The 16,987-nt window shown below is 42.4% G+C and overlaps 1 protein-coding gene across 2 annotated transcripts in view; it reads left to right on the top strand.

The window, feature by feature from the left end:
• TBC1D8 (TBC1 domain family member 8) overlaps window positions 1-16,870 on the top strand; it is a 48,444-nt gene extending 31,574 nt beyond the window's left edge. For both annotated transcript variants that reach the window (XM_069005758.1, XM_069005764.1), the window contains exons 7-20: window positions 496-690; window positions 1,925-2,107; window positions 2,505-2,655; window positions 3,703-3,917; window positions 4,733-4,850; window positions 8,948-9,233; window positions 9,715-9,844; window positions 10,131-10,229; window positions 10,741-10,809; window positions 12,169-12,409; window positions 13,644-13,709; window positions 14,322-14,411; window positions 14,573-14,673; window positions 15,907-16,870. In XM_069005758.1, the coding sequence (XP_068861859.1) occupies window positions 496-690; window positions 1,925-2,107; window positions 2,505-2,655; window positions 3,703-3,917; window positions 4,733-4,850; window positions 8,948-9,233; window positions 9,715-9,844; window positions 10,131-10,229; window positions 10,741-10,809; window positions 12,169-12,409; window positions 13,644-13,709; window positions 14,322-14,411; window positions 14,573-14,673; window positions 15,907-16,365 (2,403 nt within the window). In that variant the 3' untranslated portion in view covers window positions 16,366-16,870. The remainder of the gene's footprint in view (window positions 1-495; window positions 691-1,924; window positions 2,108-2,504; window positions 2,656-3,702; window positions 3,918-4,732; window positions 4,851-8,947; window positions 9,234-9,714; window positions 9,845-10,130; window positions 10,230-10,740; window positions 10,810-12,168; window positions 12,410-13,643; window positions 13,710-14,321; window positions 14,412-14,572; window positions 14,674-15,906) is intronic.
• The last annotated feature ends 117 nt before the right edge of the window (window positions 16,871-16,987 follow it).

The following is a 16,987-nucleotide window of genomic DNA, read 5'->3' on the forward strand; positions in this document are numbered from 1 at the left end:
ACATCCAAATCATATCCTAACTGTAGCAATTTACCTTCCACTGTTGCAGAAACAGAAAGCAATATGACAACAGTGTTGCATCCTTAATCAAAATTAACAAAACAACTGCTTTTGCCCATCTTCAAAGGTGGGAAAGTAAATTTCCTCCTCCACCCTCAGAATTTGATCAAGTTGATCCTTTTATAAATCATTTTTTAAATCATACACCCCTTTCTTATCTTTTCCCTCAGTCTGCTGTTTAGAAGTGGGATGCAAATTAATTTAGGGGAAAAAAAAGGCATCTGGGATACTTTTTGGTACCTGCTTTGAGCTTCTAAAGAGACCATGAACTTCAGGCGATAGGATGTGTTTGATCAAGGAAAGCCAGTATGAATAACCACATTTAAAGCATGCATATGAAATGCTGTCTTTGTATGTTTTGGTACATGTAGAATATTTGAAGACATTTCTGTGGATGTGGTGCCTAATGTATTTTCTCTAATGTCTCTGGAAAAGGTAATCAGTATAGAGAAGATGGAGGACACAAGCCTTCTCCCTAATCCCATCATTGTTAGCATAAAGAGTAAGACAGCCTTTCAGTTCATTGAGCTGAAGGATCGGGATACTTTGGTGGAGAACCTGCTCCAGAGGCTAAAAGAGGTGAACTCCAGCAACCCACTGCACTGCAACAACTTGCAGAATAACAATCAGGTACTGAACTTCTATTGTATTATTGATTCAGTGTGTTTATCCATTATTCCACTGTCCTGCCTTCTTTGGGAAATTGATTGTGAGCCAATGCTTATCTGATACCACCTTTAACAACCTGCCTGGTGGGATAGAGGACACTCAGCATAGCTGTGATTGACGTGCTGGGGAGAGAACGGACTATGGTGGGCAGCTGGGCTGCCCTTCACAGGGACATCAACAGTCTGGAGGAATGGGCTGATAGACACCTCACAAAGTTCAACAAAAACAAATGTGAAACCTGGCAAAATAAGCCTATGTGACAGAAGAGGCTGGGGACTGGCTGGTTGGAGAACAGCCATGTGGAAAATGTGGAGGAGTCATGAGCAAGTCGAGCTTGTAAGTCAGCAGTGTGCTCTTACAATGCAGAGGAACAACCCCATATCAGGTTGTACTAGCAGGATTGTAACCAGCAGGTCATGGGATGTTACTATTCCCTTTTATTCAGCACTTATGGGGCTGATCAGGAGTACTATGTCTGGTTCTGACTCTGCTCCATTACACATGAAAAGCATTGATAATTTGGAGTAAGTCTAGTGGACGGCTACAAGATGGTCAGGGGCTGGAGCACATGCTTTATAAGGGGAGGTGGAGGGAGTAGGGCTTCCTCAGCCAGTCTTCTGCTAGATTGTGGGGAGTTGGCAGATGGAGGCAGACTCTTCTTTGATAAACCAGTTGAAAGAAAAGCAGGCACTGCCTCAAGATTTAGCAAGGAAAAATCCGAATAGATAAAAAGAGAGATTTCCCCTGATGGTTAGGCAGAACTGGACCAGGCTGCCTGGATAGGCTGTGCTCTATGCTTTCTTGGAGCTACTCAACTTGACTGGGCACAGACCTCAGCAACCAGAGCTGAGGGCTCCTGTTTTGAACAGAGGATTGAAAAAGATAGTCCTCTCCAACCTAAATGGTTCTGTGATTTTGTCTGTCAAATCCTAACAGTAGAAGACTGTTTAGTAGCTTGTCACCAAGGATACTTAGAATTGGCTAACAACTTCTGGTTTAAAGTAACAACCCTTCTCCTGACGTGCAAATGAATGACAATTTGTATGAAGTCTTGAGTAACACCTTTTCTCCTGAAAGGTGTTAAAGACTTTGATGCAAAAGGCAAAGGGTAACCCAGCTCTGTGTCTTGAGGACAGTCGAGGATGATGTAGTTCTTAGCCTTTTCAGTCATTACCACTCTGATTCTGCATTGCAGAACAGCCTTGCCTTCGGATCCGCGTGCACGCTGGGGGATGATGAGGCTGCATGTCTGGGAACAGAGGCTTCACAAGGGAAGGAGGGAAGTGAATGTGAAAAGGAGAACAGTTACTTGCTCAATGCAGAAGCACTAAGGTCAGACTTTCATCAGTCAGGAATGGCAGGCCTTGATTTTGGCAAGGTATGTAACATTTGGGGGAAGCTGTAGGAATTTCAGGTTTTGTTTTGTTTTTAAAAAAGCTGGGGTTACATTCAGACAGATAGGGATTTTTAGTAAAATGCACTCTGTATTGTTTGGAGAAATTAGATAACAGCTTTTGGAATAACAGCTTTTCTCTTTACTTGTATTTTTTTCTTCTTCCTCCCCCCATTTCGTTCTGGTGAATATTTATAATGTTTCTCCCTGTGCGGTGAATTAGATATGCAAAGTGGGGCAAGTTGTGATCCCTAGAGCAGGCTTCCCATTTCCATTGGTAATGGAAATACCTTGTGGAATTTCTACTACGTGAAATGCTTTTGTTTACCAGTTCTCATGTGCACATGATCTGTTTTTTTAAAATATATCTTCTTGTTCCCAGTCTAGGGAGCAAATCAAAGAGAGCCTGTGGGATGACCATTTTGTAGAGTATGGCAGAACTGTGTGCATGTTTCGCACAGAGAAAATCAGAAAACTTGTTGCTATGGGAATTCCCGAATCCTTAAGAGGCAAACTCTGGCTGCTTTTCTCAGGTGGGCATGCTTACAAATGTTGACCGTAGGCATCATCTGATTCTGGACAGGGCAAAACATTCAGGCAAGAAACCTCCCAAGGGCAATTAAATGTCCTTTACATGGAACCTGTGATACTACTTAAGGAAGAGAGATGATCTGAACTGAACTAACATATGCAAGGAAGTACCCAGCTAGATCTGTAAAAGTTTTATCTCAGGATGATATCATATGATGTGCAGAAGAATCAAAATAACATCTTTGTTATCTATGTAATTTAAAATTAGTATCATGTTTTCATAAAACAATGCTCATCTTCAAGCAGCAATTAGATTGTAGCATAAATATTGAGTTAGCCATAGACAAATCAGATTATTGCAAAATAATGGCAATCTCAAAGTTGGCAGACCTGCTCCTGTTTCTTGTTGAATGTTGGCAGGGCTTACAGAAACTGGAGATGGAAAAAACAACTCATTTCATCGACAGATACGGCAGAGCCAGAATGTGCCTACAGTATGATGTCAAGTTTAGTCCTTAATCCAATATATGGCATATTCAGACATTTGTAAGTGTGGAGCTTTTCCTCCATGAAGGATGTGAACAGTGCTGAGTACATTTCTCCCAGTAATATGTGTGGGTGGTGAGACACTTGGAAGGGGTTGCCCAGAGAAGCTGTGGATGCCTCATCCCTGGAAGCGTTCAAGGCCAGGCTGGATGAGGCTTTGAGCAACCTGGTCTAGTGAAAAGTGTCCCTGCCCACAGCAGGGGGATTGGAATGAGGTGAATTTTAAAGTCCCTTCCAATCCAAACCAATACTTTGCTCAGGAGACATCTTTTGCTCAGTCAAGGTGTTTTGAATGATGTTGTGTCATGTAAGCTTTGCTAATACTTAGTTTTCAAGACATGTATTCTGCTAGGACTTTCTCTTTTAGGTCTGGAGATTCACAGACCTTGGGGAAAACCATCTTGCTTCTTATACCCTTTTGAGCAGTAATTTCTACAACACTGGGTTTAGCATCATCCTTATCTCTTCCCACCTTCCTCTTTCTCCCTTCCCGCTGCCTTCAGATGCCGAGACAGATCTTGCCTCACATCCTGGGTACTATGTACATTTGGTGGAGGCATCCATGGGCAAGTGCTGTATGGCAACAGAGGAGATCGAGCGTGACCTGCACCGCTCGCTGCCTGAGCACCCGGCCTTCCAGAGCGAGACGGGGATAGCTGCCCTGAGGAGGGTGCTCACAGCGTACGCACACAGGAACCCCAAAATAGGCTACTGCCAGGTGAGAAATTCCCAGCAGGATAATGCTCCCTGCTTCTTCTTCCCCTTCTTCTCACTCTTTGTTGTTCTCTTGAGAGTGCTTTTAATGGTGCTTTTGATAAGTAATGTCCTGTTAGTTAGGAAACGTACATAATTTTAGATATTAAATGTCATTTTTCCTTGGAAAACAAGTACGTAGGCTCACCAAAAGGTTCTGTTCTAACAACAATATTCCTTCAGCATTTTGCAAACTGCATTTATAGTTACAGGAGGGGAAAAAATGTTTCTGATGCTTCTGTTTGTTCAAAAGTGCATTTCTTGGACAATACTTGGAAGCAGTGCAGGGCAAACTGGCCTGCACAGATGAGATTTATGTAGTGCACTGGAGCAGAGGCTTAATGAACCCTTTCTGCCACTTTTTTCCAAAACTGATGATAAATGGTGAAAGTACTCTGTCTAGCTGGCCAGCTCCCTGAATTTTGATTAACATCAGAGTGGTCCTGATACTGGAATAGGAGGCACTAAAAGCAGCCCCAAAACATCTTGCAGTATCAGATACCTGCTTTGTATCTTGGCAAATCCAGTATTGTGCTTTTGTCCATTGTTTCCTGTTGCTCTTATGAAAAGCAGTAGACATAAGCTTGGAAAACTTGTTATGCCTTTGGGTTGCAATTATGTATTTGCTGTATATTCTCTGTTTTTCTTGCTGGTTTTTTTTCTTAGTTCTTTACATCATGTTAAGCTACTTTTCTTTCTATAAAAACAGCCACAGTTGAGCTTTTGTCAGTAGGATTTACTGTCACTAACAAATCCCATTTTCTTCTTTGCCCTTGTAAGTCTATGAATATTTTGACCTCCGTGTTGCTGCTGTATGCCAAAGAGGAGGAAGCCTTTTGGCTGCTGGTTGCTGTGTGTGAGCGAATGCTGCCGGATTACTTCAACCACCGAGTGATAGGTGAGCTCGTGTCCATCTTCTTGCAGACTGGGAAGGGGCAGCCATATAGCACAGGGGAGGGTAAAATGCTCAGGGTCAGCTGGGGTCCAGACCCCACGGATGAAGTGCTCCATCTACTTGTGTGCTGTGTAGGGACAGCAGCAGTGGCAGCTCAGATTCCAGCCAGGGTTGGTTTTGGTCTGAAGGGTTTGAACTGCAAAATCTATAAATACATGCTCAACTTTGCAGTTCGTTTTTTTCTTTCCTGTGGGTCAGAAGGTGGTGACACTTTTGCCTATTACATAAATAGAAGAGCGTGGCTAGGAGTGTTCAGTGTTAGAGACTCGAGCTGTTTAAGATGAACCTAGGAAAGATCTGCTAGGGTAGCTATCTGTGATCTAACCTGTCTGAATTGCATGGCTGCTGGAGCAATGCAGGCTTGCATCTACACTAGCCCTTTGTAATGAGGGCTGATACAAGTCCCTCTGCAGAACATGCCATGCACTCTGTGTGCTGTGTCTCCTGTATAGTGCCATTATTTTTAAGATTGTTGTGCAAACTGCCTAATGCACAGAAAGAGAGGGGCTGAGCAGTATTTGTTCTTTGCAGTCACTTCCTTCCCTTACAGAAATGTTTGATAGTTTTCCCTGTTTAATGCTAACCTTAGTCCTTAGCTACAGCATCTGCTGTTACACTGTTGCTGTGGCAAAAGAGAGGGACCAGGGTCTTTCGTGAGGAAGTGAGGATAGGAGGAAATCCCTGGCAGTTGTGGTTCTGGGAGCTAGAAATGGTCTGGGCACTCTTGTGCTGCCTGTGGAGTGGAAGGAGACATCTGAGAAGATTTCCAGTCTTTTACTTGAAGGATGGGGCTGTCATATTTCCCTCCTGACACTGTGTCACTGCACAGTTTCTGTCTTGTCACTGATCTGGCAAGAAGGTAAGTTAAAGCTGAGTTATTCCAAAGTTTAGCCGGATGCTTAGCATGTTTTGTGGTGCTTTAAATGCCACTGGTATTTTTAGCTACTGGACTAGGCACTGTTACTTGTCCCACTTGTCAGAATTCTTCGTCTTGTCTCCAAACATGAGTTTAAACTGCTATTTTGATAACTGACTTCCATGTCTGTGTGTCTCCTTCCTTGATTAAAGGCGAAACAGCTTTATCTGTACTCAAGCATTTCTAGATATCATCAGAATGCTTTGGATTACTCATAACTTTGATGCTTGCTGGGTTATTGCCCTTAGCTTTCTCCACCCAACTTAATTGTCTTACTTGGCCAGCCATGTCCCTGCCTTAAGATGTATATAATTTGGGCTTTATATCTTGCCTGTCACTTGCCATGGCTACAGCCTACATTGTTTAAGTGATGAGAGTTTTGGTTGTCCTGTCTCTGTTTTCCAGCCCTCTGTACCCCAAGGAAAGAGTATTGTGTCTCTCTACTGCCATGGCTCACCACAGTGTGAAGAGCCAGGAGCTTCAGCTTGGAAGTTGCCCCACTCTCCCCGGCTGAGCAGCACTGATGCTGTTTTGCAGCATGGTTGCTTCACTGAGCACTTACTTCTGCAGCTCAGCTTTACCCTAGAACTTAGCATGCCCAGATCGGTGCTACTGATCTTCTCCACCCTGCCCCTCCTCTGGTTCCTGTTGCTTGAGTTAGTGTTCTTGGCTCCGCATTTCAGCCGACCTTCTTTTGATTTACAACCAGCTCTTGTCTAAACTTTGTATTGTTTCTGCCTGTGTAACACTTCCAAGACCCAGCTTTTCCTCTTTGCCTGCCCTGCCAACACTGTTGTCCAAATTGTGATCTCTCAATAACTTTGGCGATCTCTGACCTTGCTACCCGTCACTGTGCTTTTCCTCTTCAGTGTCAGCCAGTAATCGCTACAGTCCAAACAGCTACTGAATTAAACCTGGGTTATAACAGGCCTTCTTAGCTCCATTTTGTCTCAGACCTTTTCTTTATGAGTTTCAAAATCTTCTATTTATTTATGTGTGTGTTTATTTAGTTAGTTAAAATTTTTGCTTTCAAAACTTTGGCAATTCAGTCCTACTCAACCTTTTTACTTTTATCACATGAGCATCTGTCTCCTCAGCCTTGCCAGCTATGACCCCTCTCCTTTCACAAGCTTTTTTATTATTTCACTGCTTGCAAATGGGAAAAGCCTACAGGCAGGGCTCCTCCTTCAGGAATTCCCTCTGTCCTTCTCCTCTCTGCAATGCATAGAAGAAATTATAGGTGCAAGATAGAAACAAGTTGTACATGGGTCAAGAGTGGTTGCAAGGATCAGGCATATCCTATTCTCAATTACCATGACTTTTCCATCCCCTGCAAAAACCAGCAGGGCATCTTACCCCACTTTACCTGTTAGACTGTCATCATCTTGACACTGTAATTCTTGAAACACCGAAAACCTTATTTCATTTCTCTGATTGCCCTTTTCAGTCCTGAAGATGTCATTTATCTTGCATCTAAGGTCATAATTTTTCAAATGGATGCCCTAGTATTTTCCTACCTCATCATGGTCTCATGCTGTAATACAGATTCATTTGCTCTGATTTGATGTTTTCTGGGAGCCTAATGAAAACATGGACAGAAAAGTCAATTTTAATACATCTGCTTGACTTTCATCTACAGTGTCAACACTTATAATAAAAAGATCTGTGAAAGATCTGGGCAGTGTTGCATGCTCCTCTTAAACCTTGGGTTTTGCCAGTGCTGTCTCTGAGTCTGGAATGATCTATTTATACATGTCTTGCCTGTGTCTGGCTTCCTTCAAATACCTCTAAATCCAGCTCTGTTTTTTGGGTCTGTGTTAACTGTGGCTATTAAATTGTTTGCATTAAGCTTATTAAAGAAACCCAAACAAAAATTGCCCTCTGTTGAGTAACTCCAGTCTGGTTTTCTCCTCCGTTTTTTTCAATATTATGGAAGGCTTTTTCTTCAAAGCATCGTGCTTGATGTGTTTCTCAAAAGCTTTTTGCATGTCCACGGGCTTTTATTTTTGATTTGTGGTGCTGTAATGTTTGTTCAGTCACCAGCAGAAGCTCTTTGTGGCCTGATGTGAAAGGCTCTAAGAGAGAGAAATGTCATAGCTATTTTTTTTCCCTGTGATTTGGATGCAAAGCCAAAAGATGTTGGCTCTCTGCCACAAATTGTCCAGGTTATATTCTGCTTTTGAACAACAGAAGTTTTGAGTGCTAGGGATATATATGTCTCAGCAATTAAAATTGTTTCGTAATATTAGCAGAATATGGACTATAAGAAAGAAATGAAATAACTTGAAAAGAAAGACAAAATAATTGAAAAGCTAACTGCATTTTGTATTCAGGAATATTTTTAACTTGCAGTGTCTTTGGTCAAAGCCCTGATGTGGCAGATTTGATTTGTAGACACAGTCTACTTCATTGAGAAGAAACTATATTGATTCTTTAATTGCTGCTGATAAAGCAGAGCTAAGCTAGTAGCTAAACCAGAGCCCAGATCTGCTCCTTTTGGAAAGACTGGTTGGGACAGTTAGGAAATCTTATCTGGGCATTGCGGAAATCTTTTGTTCTTTATGTGTAGCTATGTATGCTTGTAAGTGTATATTGGTACCTGTGCATGTACTTTCATGTAAATATTTTTCTTCCTGCTTGGTGTGTGTAGCCATATCTGGATTTCCATCCTATGTTTTCTCATTTAGAGCAAAACCTTTGCTGCCCACTTGCTTGAGTACATACATTGGAGACAAATGTGTACTGTCTTTTTTTTTACTGCATACATCCCAAGTGGAGCAGTAAAATGCTTTAAGATTGCTTTTTCTAGCACTTAATTATTATGTGCTCTTGTAGCCAAAACCCACAGCTGCTGCTATTGCTATTCCATTGCACCCTAAAGGCACTTAGGAGAATTAACACAGTTGTTGCAGAAGGTTGTACAGTAAGGCTTACGGACACAAGGGTTGGGCTGAGATCACAGCAGCAGGATAATGGCACTTCTCCTTGTAGATGTGTTTGTATCTTGACGGTTTAAATTTTCTTAAGAAATTCTTGCGGTTAATAGTTGACATCAGTGATTAACTTCAAAAAATATTTTTTCCTGTGTCAGTCCTGGCTAATACTGTTCCTTTATGACTTGTAGGTGCTCAGGTAGACCAGTCAGTGTTTGAAGAGCTTATAAAAGAGCAACTTCCAGAGCTGGCTGAACATATGAAGGATCTGACAGCCCTAGCTTCCATCTCTCTTTCCTGGTTCCTTACCCTTTTCCTCAGCATCATGCCCCTGGAAAGTGCTGTGAATGTTGTGGACTGCTTCTTCTATGATGGCATCAAAGCCATTTTCCAGCTGGGCTTGGCCATACTGGAAGCAAATGCTGTGGATCTGTGTAACAGCAAGGATGATGGGCAGGCCCTGATGATCCTGAGCAGGTATGGCCACACAGGAGTGCTCCTTCCATCATGGGCCGTTCTGCCCTAAAACAAAGGCATTGCTCAGTAGGCACCAGGGACCCTCTGTGTCACCCTGCTGCTGCTGCTGTTGCAGTGTCTGCCTTAAACAATGGCTCTGTACATGGGACGAGATGTCCTGTGAAATTTCCTGGCAGTGCCGAGACATGCATCGCCTGCGTCAGTGTGCAATATTTACTGCTGCTCTTCGTGCCTTCCCTAGACTGATGGGCTTCCTGCTCCAGAATTCAAGGAGACAGAAGTTTTCTTCCTTGGGCAGCTTTAGTAATTTGGCTGGCTTGCTGTTCCTCAGATGAGTAATCACAAAGGCATTCTTGAAAAGTCTAGCTTGCCCAAAACCCAATTTATTTCTAAATCTGAGCCATAAGACTTCTTCACTTATTTGAACTGAGAAGAGCACAGTGCAATGTGATCTGTGTTCTTATGTATTTCCTCCCTTCAGGTTTTTAGAGCGTGTCAAAAATGAGGAAAGCCCTCTGCCACCTATTGGTAATCACCATGCATTCTTCAGTGACGACCAGGAATCTTCTCCAGTGACTGAAATAGCAAACCTGATTCATGACTCTTATGAGGTAAAACAATTCTTTGTATCTACTAGTCACTTAAGTTAGAATTTTAAAGAAGAAGGTTAAATTCAGCTTGGCTGCTTTGAAAGTTAATACACGTTTACAGATTCCTTTACTAAAGTGCTCTCATGCACACAACTAGGTGTAGTATGAATACCTAGATCAGTTAGAGACTGAGTATGCTTTTTATTCAAGGTCTCACTGCACTTTAAAAGCTGCATAGCCAATTAATGAGAAATACAAGTATCATAAAATACAACACAAATAATAAACTTCTGTTCCTCTCTTACAGAAATTTGGAGACCACTCTGTGGAACAGATAGAGCACATGCGCTACAAACACCGAATCCGTGTCCTGCAGAGCCATGAAGATACAACCAAGCAAAATGTGGTGAGCAGGGTCTTATTTTGACTGAGGTAGCTCAGCGTTGCCTCTCTGGAGACACATGGGTTAGTTTTCAAAAAGGTGCCACTAGGTCTTGAAAAATCACTGCTGACTGCAAAAAGCTCTTTCCTGGAATGCTGATGGTTTTTCTTTTGCAGCCACTGTAGTTTAGGGTGGCTTTTAAATTTATGAACAAGTGCAGGACCGTCCAGCCCAGCACCTTGTCTGTGACAGTGGCTGGCCCTCGGCAGCTGCCTGGGGAAGAGCATGAGGAGAGACGGCACCATGTGATGCTTCCCCGGCCTCTGTGACCTGTAGCTTAGGGACTTCCTGTCTTTGTTTCTAATAGCCCTTGAGGGATTTCTCTTTTCATGGATCTGTCCAACTGGTGAACCTAAAGAAGGGGGAAACATTGCAAAGATATTTTAATGGTGGTTTTCAGCTGTACCCCCTAAGTACAGCTTGTGAGTCTGCCTGTGTCAGTGATGTCACTAACATGATTTTCTTTCTTTTTAAGCTCAGAGTTGTCATCCCAGATGTTTCAATTCTTCCTGAAGATTTAGAGGAATTGTATGACTTGTTCAAGGTTGGTCTCCCTGAAAAGCAGGGGATGCACCTCTTTGAGGCTTTTTTGGGCATAACTTCCAGCTGTTACTTTGCAGTGCAGCACTGACTTCCCATCCTCTGCCTTGGCCATGCTCCCTGGGTGGGATCTTGCCATTTTGTCCTTTCTGTCGGTTGCGCAGTTGTTAAAGAGGAAAAGTAATGTACTCATTCTTCAGAGAAATGCTCCAGAGTTTCTTTCTAACTTTCTGCTTGGAAATGGTCCCTGACAAGTTAGGTTCTGTTAACTTTCACATGCAGAATAAATTAAATATTATGTACCTCTGCTCACTGGGAGCTTGGCAGTGCATTTCAGTCACATTCTCTTAATGCTCTTAAAGGCAGACTCTCTTTTCCATGGGGAAAAAAAACCCTAAACCAAACAACCTTGTGTCCTTGCCATTTGTTCCCAATTTTCTAATAGTTGGGTTTTTTTGTTTTTTTTTTTTTGTTTTTTTTTTTTTAAACTAAAAGCAGTTTCAGCTCCTTTCTATCAAGCTGATGTTTGACAAAATTTACAATAAAGTTGGAGACCGGGACATCTAAGCTTATACAACTATACTTGATTTAGAGGTCCAAGCTTTTAATTATTTCCCGTAATGGACCATTTCTTCTGTGTATTGTCCATGGCCATAAATATTGAGAATATGACTCTGTGGTATGTCGTTAGTGTTACACAGCTTTGTTGCCAAGAGCAGCTGTATCCTGCCTCCATTAGTGGTTGTAAGATGATGCTGCTGGGGCTTGTTCTTCAGTGCTGTGAATGTTGTGTTCCTGCTCCTCGCTGCTGGTTTTGACCTTTGACTAGCTCACACTCCCCTAATTTCATTTTTTGGTAGTGGTTCCTTGTTTGATTTTTCCCTTGCTCCCCCAGGGACAGCTTGCTTTGTTAGGACTCTTTGTTCTGCCTGCCTCTAGCAGAAGACTAACAGGTACAGTATCCAAATGGAGAGGTCTGAGAGAGAATAAATGAGCAGGTCAAGCCTATGCTTACTCTGTATTTTTTGTGACCCTCTGTACCTTTGGCTGGTAAGGGACATCCTGGGTCAGATGTGGTTAAACAGTTTCAGTAGTGAAATTCACAGTAAACTTTTTTCAGGAATTGCCTGGTCTCCCTTCATATTTATTAATTGTCCATTGGAAATTGTGAGAGTGGCTGGCTGCTCTGATGAAAGATTTGCTTTTTCACACAGGATTGGTCTCGGTATCACTGTGACCCCTTGCACAGAGTGAATATCGAGCACGTTACAGCGTAGTTTGATGTGAATGCCCTTTTCTGCTGGTTGTGCTCTCTGCTGCTGCGCCCCACAACAACCGCTGTCCTGTCTCCGATTTCTCCTAGAGGGAGCATTTAATCAGGTGCTACTGGGAAAGCACGAGCGTGGTGTCGGAGCGCCATGACCCCCGAAGGCCGTACGCCGAGCAGTACCGCATCGACGCCCAGCAGTTCGCCAGCCTCTACCGGCTGCTCTCGCCCTGGACCTGCGGGGAACACACCGACCTCCTCGCCCACAGGACCTTCCGCCTCCTGGATGAGAACATGGACCGGCTCATCGAGTTCAAGGGGCTCGCCAGCTGCTTGGGTATCGGCTCACTGGGGGCTGGGCACGGGGCAGAGCCGGGGGTGGCACGTGGGGGAGACAGCAGTGTTAAAATGCCACCTAACAGGCAGAGAGGATGGTTTTTAGGGCTTGTAATTTATCTGTATCAGTGACCTTTACTGATGTTTTTGTATTCCAATCACCTGAAATTTGATTTAAAAGACAGCCTAAGGACATGACTGAATATGGTGTTAGAATATTTGATTTCTCAGACAACAGTAATTTTGTTGAAAATCTTGTATGAATTAAAAATGACACTTGGGTCTGCACAGAATGCTAGGAAATCCTCTCTACCCAGTTGTTGCTCTGAGCATACCTCTGAAATCTCAGTGTACCTCTTTGAAACTGCTTCTTCAAGACTTAACCTTACACAGCTGACTGCTGCCTGCCTTACATGTTGACAGTAAGCAGAACAAAAACAATCTGGCCTGCAGTGACTGAGGGCTGTGCCAGGGTTGGTCTCGAGGCCACCAGCTGTCCTAATAGGTGAGACTGCCTGTCCAAAATCTGTCCAAAGAGAAAGTGCCATATCTCAACTGTTGCCTGACCTCAAGTGGAAAAAACTGAATCAACATTCAAAGCTTCAGTAAAAAGCCGTGGTTTTGTGTTCTTGCCACTTTGGATTTTTAGACTTTTTTTTTGTGAACACTAAGGCACCCTGTATTCTCTTTTTATTTAGTGTTGATTCTTAGAGGGATACAACTTTAAATTCAAAGTTCTCACAGTATTTGAGTGCATTTCAAAGTTTAGAATCTAATTTTTACTGGTCATTGAAAGTGTGAATTATATTACATGTGAAATAGTTATCTCCACTTGGCTTACTCTACAGAACAGCAGTAAGGGCTGAAGGGGGAGAAATACTAAGAATATGATGTCCCCAACATTTTCTGTCTCTCCCCTCTCACATTTCTGTAAATCTGTGGCAGCAAACAGCCTTTACTAGATTGCCTGCCATCCTCCTTGATATTTTTAAATGATGCTGAAGCTCCATAGGATTAGGTGGTCACAGTCTATTTTAGAAGAACAAAGACCAAAACAGATGGCTGTCACCTGCAGTTCCTTGTTGACAGGCACAACCTAAAGTAATACACTGGCCATATGTTGATTGTCCATGTAAAGAATTATCCTCTGTGCACAGAGAGATGCTTGATTTATTTTAAACTGTGGAAGTAAATGCTCTGGTTCACTTCCTTCTTGTTCTTTATTTTCTTTGCAGATGTTATGTATAATGGAGAAATGAATGAAAAGATAAAGTTACTATACAAGCTGCATATCCCACCAGGTAAGAAATCTGAAAGGTTATGAATACCTCACTTTCCCCAAAAAATCTCTTGCTTTTGGGAAAAAGCTGCTTAATAAGGAACCCCATCTTGCTTCCTTCCAACTGCGAGCATACAGGATGTGCATTTGTAGTTGTGCTCACTGCATTCTACAAATTACTCCATTAATGACAAATGGAACTTTTTTGCATGAAATTTATAGATTACAATGTTGAAGCTCACGTATCTGTTGCATTCAGAGATCTTTTGCAGCCAATTATATGGTTACTTCCGGACAAAATATGAACTGAAATAATGTTTTTGAACGGCTTGTACTCCATGTACAGTAGAGATGTCCTTGTATATCTTGATCCACTTTGGATTAGGTGACAAAATTCTGTGGTAGTTCCTCTGCAAAGTTTTTAATTAAAATGTGCAGTTCTTGGCAAGCTTCCAACTGCAGCACCAGTCTTACAGTAACATAATTTTACAGTATGATTTAATGAAATAATAAAAGTACCTAAAAGTGTTTACAAAACATCTTTGCACAATTACTTCACTTTCTTCAAATACAAAAATAAAAAAACATCATGCAGAATTCAAAGGATTAAATTTGTCACTTTTTTTTTTGATAGCTCTCACAGAAAATGAACGAGACAGCCAGTCACCATTAAAGAATCCTTTGCTGTCAACATCAAGACCACTGGTCATTGGAAAATCAAACGGTATGTCCAGACTGGTTCTCTAATGCGAGTGCATATGAGATAACCAGGTTTCCACTTTTGATCCCTGCCATATTCTCTGCTCTCTGGGGTTTATTTTGAAATACAAATTTACTCCAGTGACTTGAAAATGAATTCTCCTTTTTATGTCTGCTCCAAAAAAGGTGATGCAGTAGATTACCAAAAGCAGTTGAAGCAGATGCTGAAGGATCTAGCCAAAGAAAAGGATACTAAAACTGAAAAGGAATTGCCAAAAATGAGCCAGGTATGTACCTTAGCGGCTGTACTGTTGTAAAGAAGTGTACTTGAAATGATTGAATACAAGTTTGGCTCTCTGTCATGAAGTATGACTTCAGCCTGAACTTAGATTCAGTCCTTTAGGCATTGAGGATTGGGGTCCTCTGGTCCAGGGAGCAGGTGTTTAAAAACTTTCACTTTTTAAAAACTACCTTCCTAGCAGTTCCCTCTGCTCAGACTGGCTGGGGAATAGAATTTCAGATTCACTCTCACCTGCAGCAGAAGATGCAAGCAAACAGGCTTATGTAGGCTGGAAAAAGCCCTCCTCCTCCCAAGCCCAAGAATTCCCAGGAATGCACATTGTTGTTCCATCTTCTCATATCTCCTTTGCACCAAACCAGTAGCTTCTTAGTACACCACACCTGGAACTTGCCCTGTCCTAGCCAAACACTTGACTAGAACTGCAGAACAGCTGAAGGCTGTAACAATCTTACCATTTGTTTTCTAATGCCATTAGCTTTCTGTGTTGTTGGCATAAGGAAATCTACTGGAGAGAAAAGGGCTCTGTATTAATAAAACAAATGTACAGACATGCAAAGAAAGATGGGACTGCCCCAGAATCCCTTCTGTGCTCCTGTTGCTAAATAAAGTTTTAAACTGGTGGCATGTACCTACTCTGTCAGCTCTGCAGAGGCTCATGATCTCATAAAGGCGTCATTTCACTGAGGGCTCATGACTTTCATTACAGGATATATGGAAACATCCTCTCTAGCCTGATAATAATCTGTGACGGGTGAGCAAGGGAGAGACAGAAAGGGGCTGGGCAGGGAAGACCTCAGAATTTTTTTAGAACAGCTGGGGAAAGAGGGGAGAGAAACAGCAGAAGGGAAGTTTGTCTGCAGGCCTGTAGATGGCTACTTCGGTTGTAACTCGCTGTGTGGCTGACACCAGTAAGGGATTATCCCTTGCCTTGTATCTCACTTGCCCTTAGATCGTCTGGCACGTCCTGATTTCCTTCATCGGGGCACCAAAATACTTCACTGCCCTCTTCCCTGTTTGATTTCAGCACAAGGTTTCCTAGCAGCAGTGGCGGTTGAAATCCCTTCACTAACGTTTTTAAAAGCAGGCAGAAGTTATGAAAGAGCATATAAACGTACACAGCATTCCACCTGCCTTTGCACTACCAGGCTGCACCTGACTCCTGCAGTGATCCTTAGCATGGCTGTTCAGGACTTTGATGCTAGTTTTTCATCCTTTACAGAGGGAGTTCATTCAGTTCTGCAAAACCTTGTATAGCATGTTTCATGAAGATCCAGAGGAGAATGATTTGTATCAAGCCATTGCCACTGTGACCACACTGTTACTTCAGATTGGAGAAGTAGGACAAAGGAGCATCAGCCTGGGGAGTGGATCAGACGAGTTCACCGAGGACTTACAGCCCGAGGCCTCCACTTCAGACCAGGATGCTGTTTTTACTGACACTGTGAAGACCCCTCACAAAGACTCTCAACCTTCACCTGTGACTGAGGGGGACTGGACTGTCTCTTTTGAACATATTTTAGCCTCCCTCTTGACTGAACAATCATTAGTTAACTTCTTTGAAAAACCCTTAGAACTGAAACCAAAGCTTGAGAATGCAAAGCTAAATCAATACAGTCTCAGAACAAATGGACTGAGCTGCCAGTCACGGAGTGAACATGCAAAACCAAGCACGCAGTAGCAGCAAACATCTCAAAAATGAAATGCACTGAAATGATGCCAAAGGACATACTGTAAAAGGCTTTCAGTTAGCAGTGGACTTCTGGTAAACAATTTGTTGGTCTGTGGTTTTCAGTTCAAGAGCTTTAAAAGCTAAAAGGGTGTGTAGGTTTGTTTTGTGCCATTGACTTATTATGTTCTTGTTTTGAATGTAAAAGGAAACATCTGTCTACAGTGTGAAGACACTGAAGCTCTCTTCCGCACTGGGAGAGCAGAGGCTGGCTCCAGTTGTCTGTTTTTTTTAAGCAGGGGAAAACACTTCTCATCTGCTGTCCACAGTTTGTTTCGGTTGCCTTTTTTTGCACTAATACTGAAAACTGTTTCAATGCTGGTAATTGAAACTATTTTAATATATTTGATTGTATTCCAATTTTTATGTCTTGCTGAAATGTTAAGTGTACATGGACTGTGCTTCTCATATTGGTCTGTGAAAACATGCACTTTTCAATAAACCCTTTTTTACAAGACTGGCATTGACAGTATTCACTGATTTGGGGAAGCTAAGTGCCTTTAGTCCCTAGTGCATTGAACAAATACCCTGAGGTAGCATGATCATAATTATTCACTAATCGGAACCCCGTTTC

Source organism: Aphelocoma coerulescens, chromosome 1 (assembly GCF_041296385.1).
Source record: "Aphelocoma coerulescens isolate FSJ_1873_10779 chromosome 1, UR_Acoe_1.0, whole genome shotgun sequence".
NCBI lineage: Eukaryota > Metazoa > Chordata > Aves > Passeriformes > Corvidae > Aphelocoma > Aphelocoma coerulescens.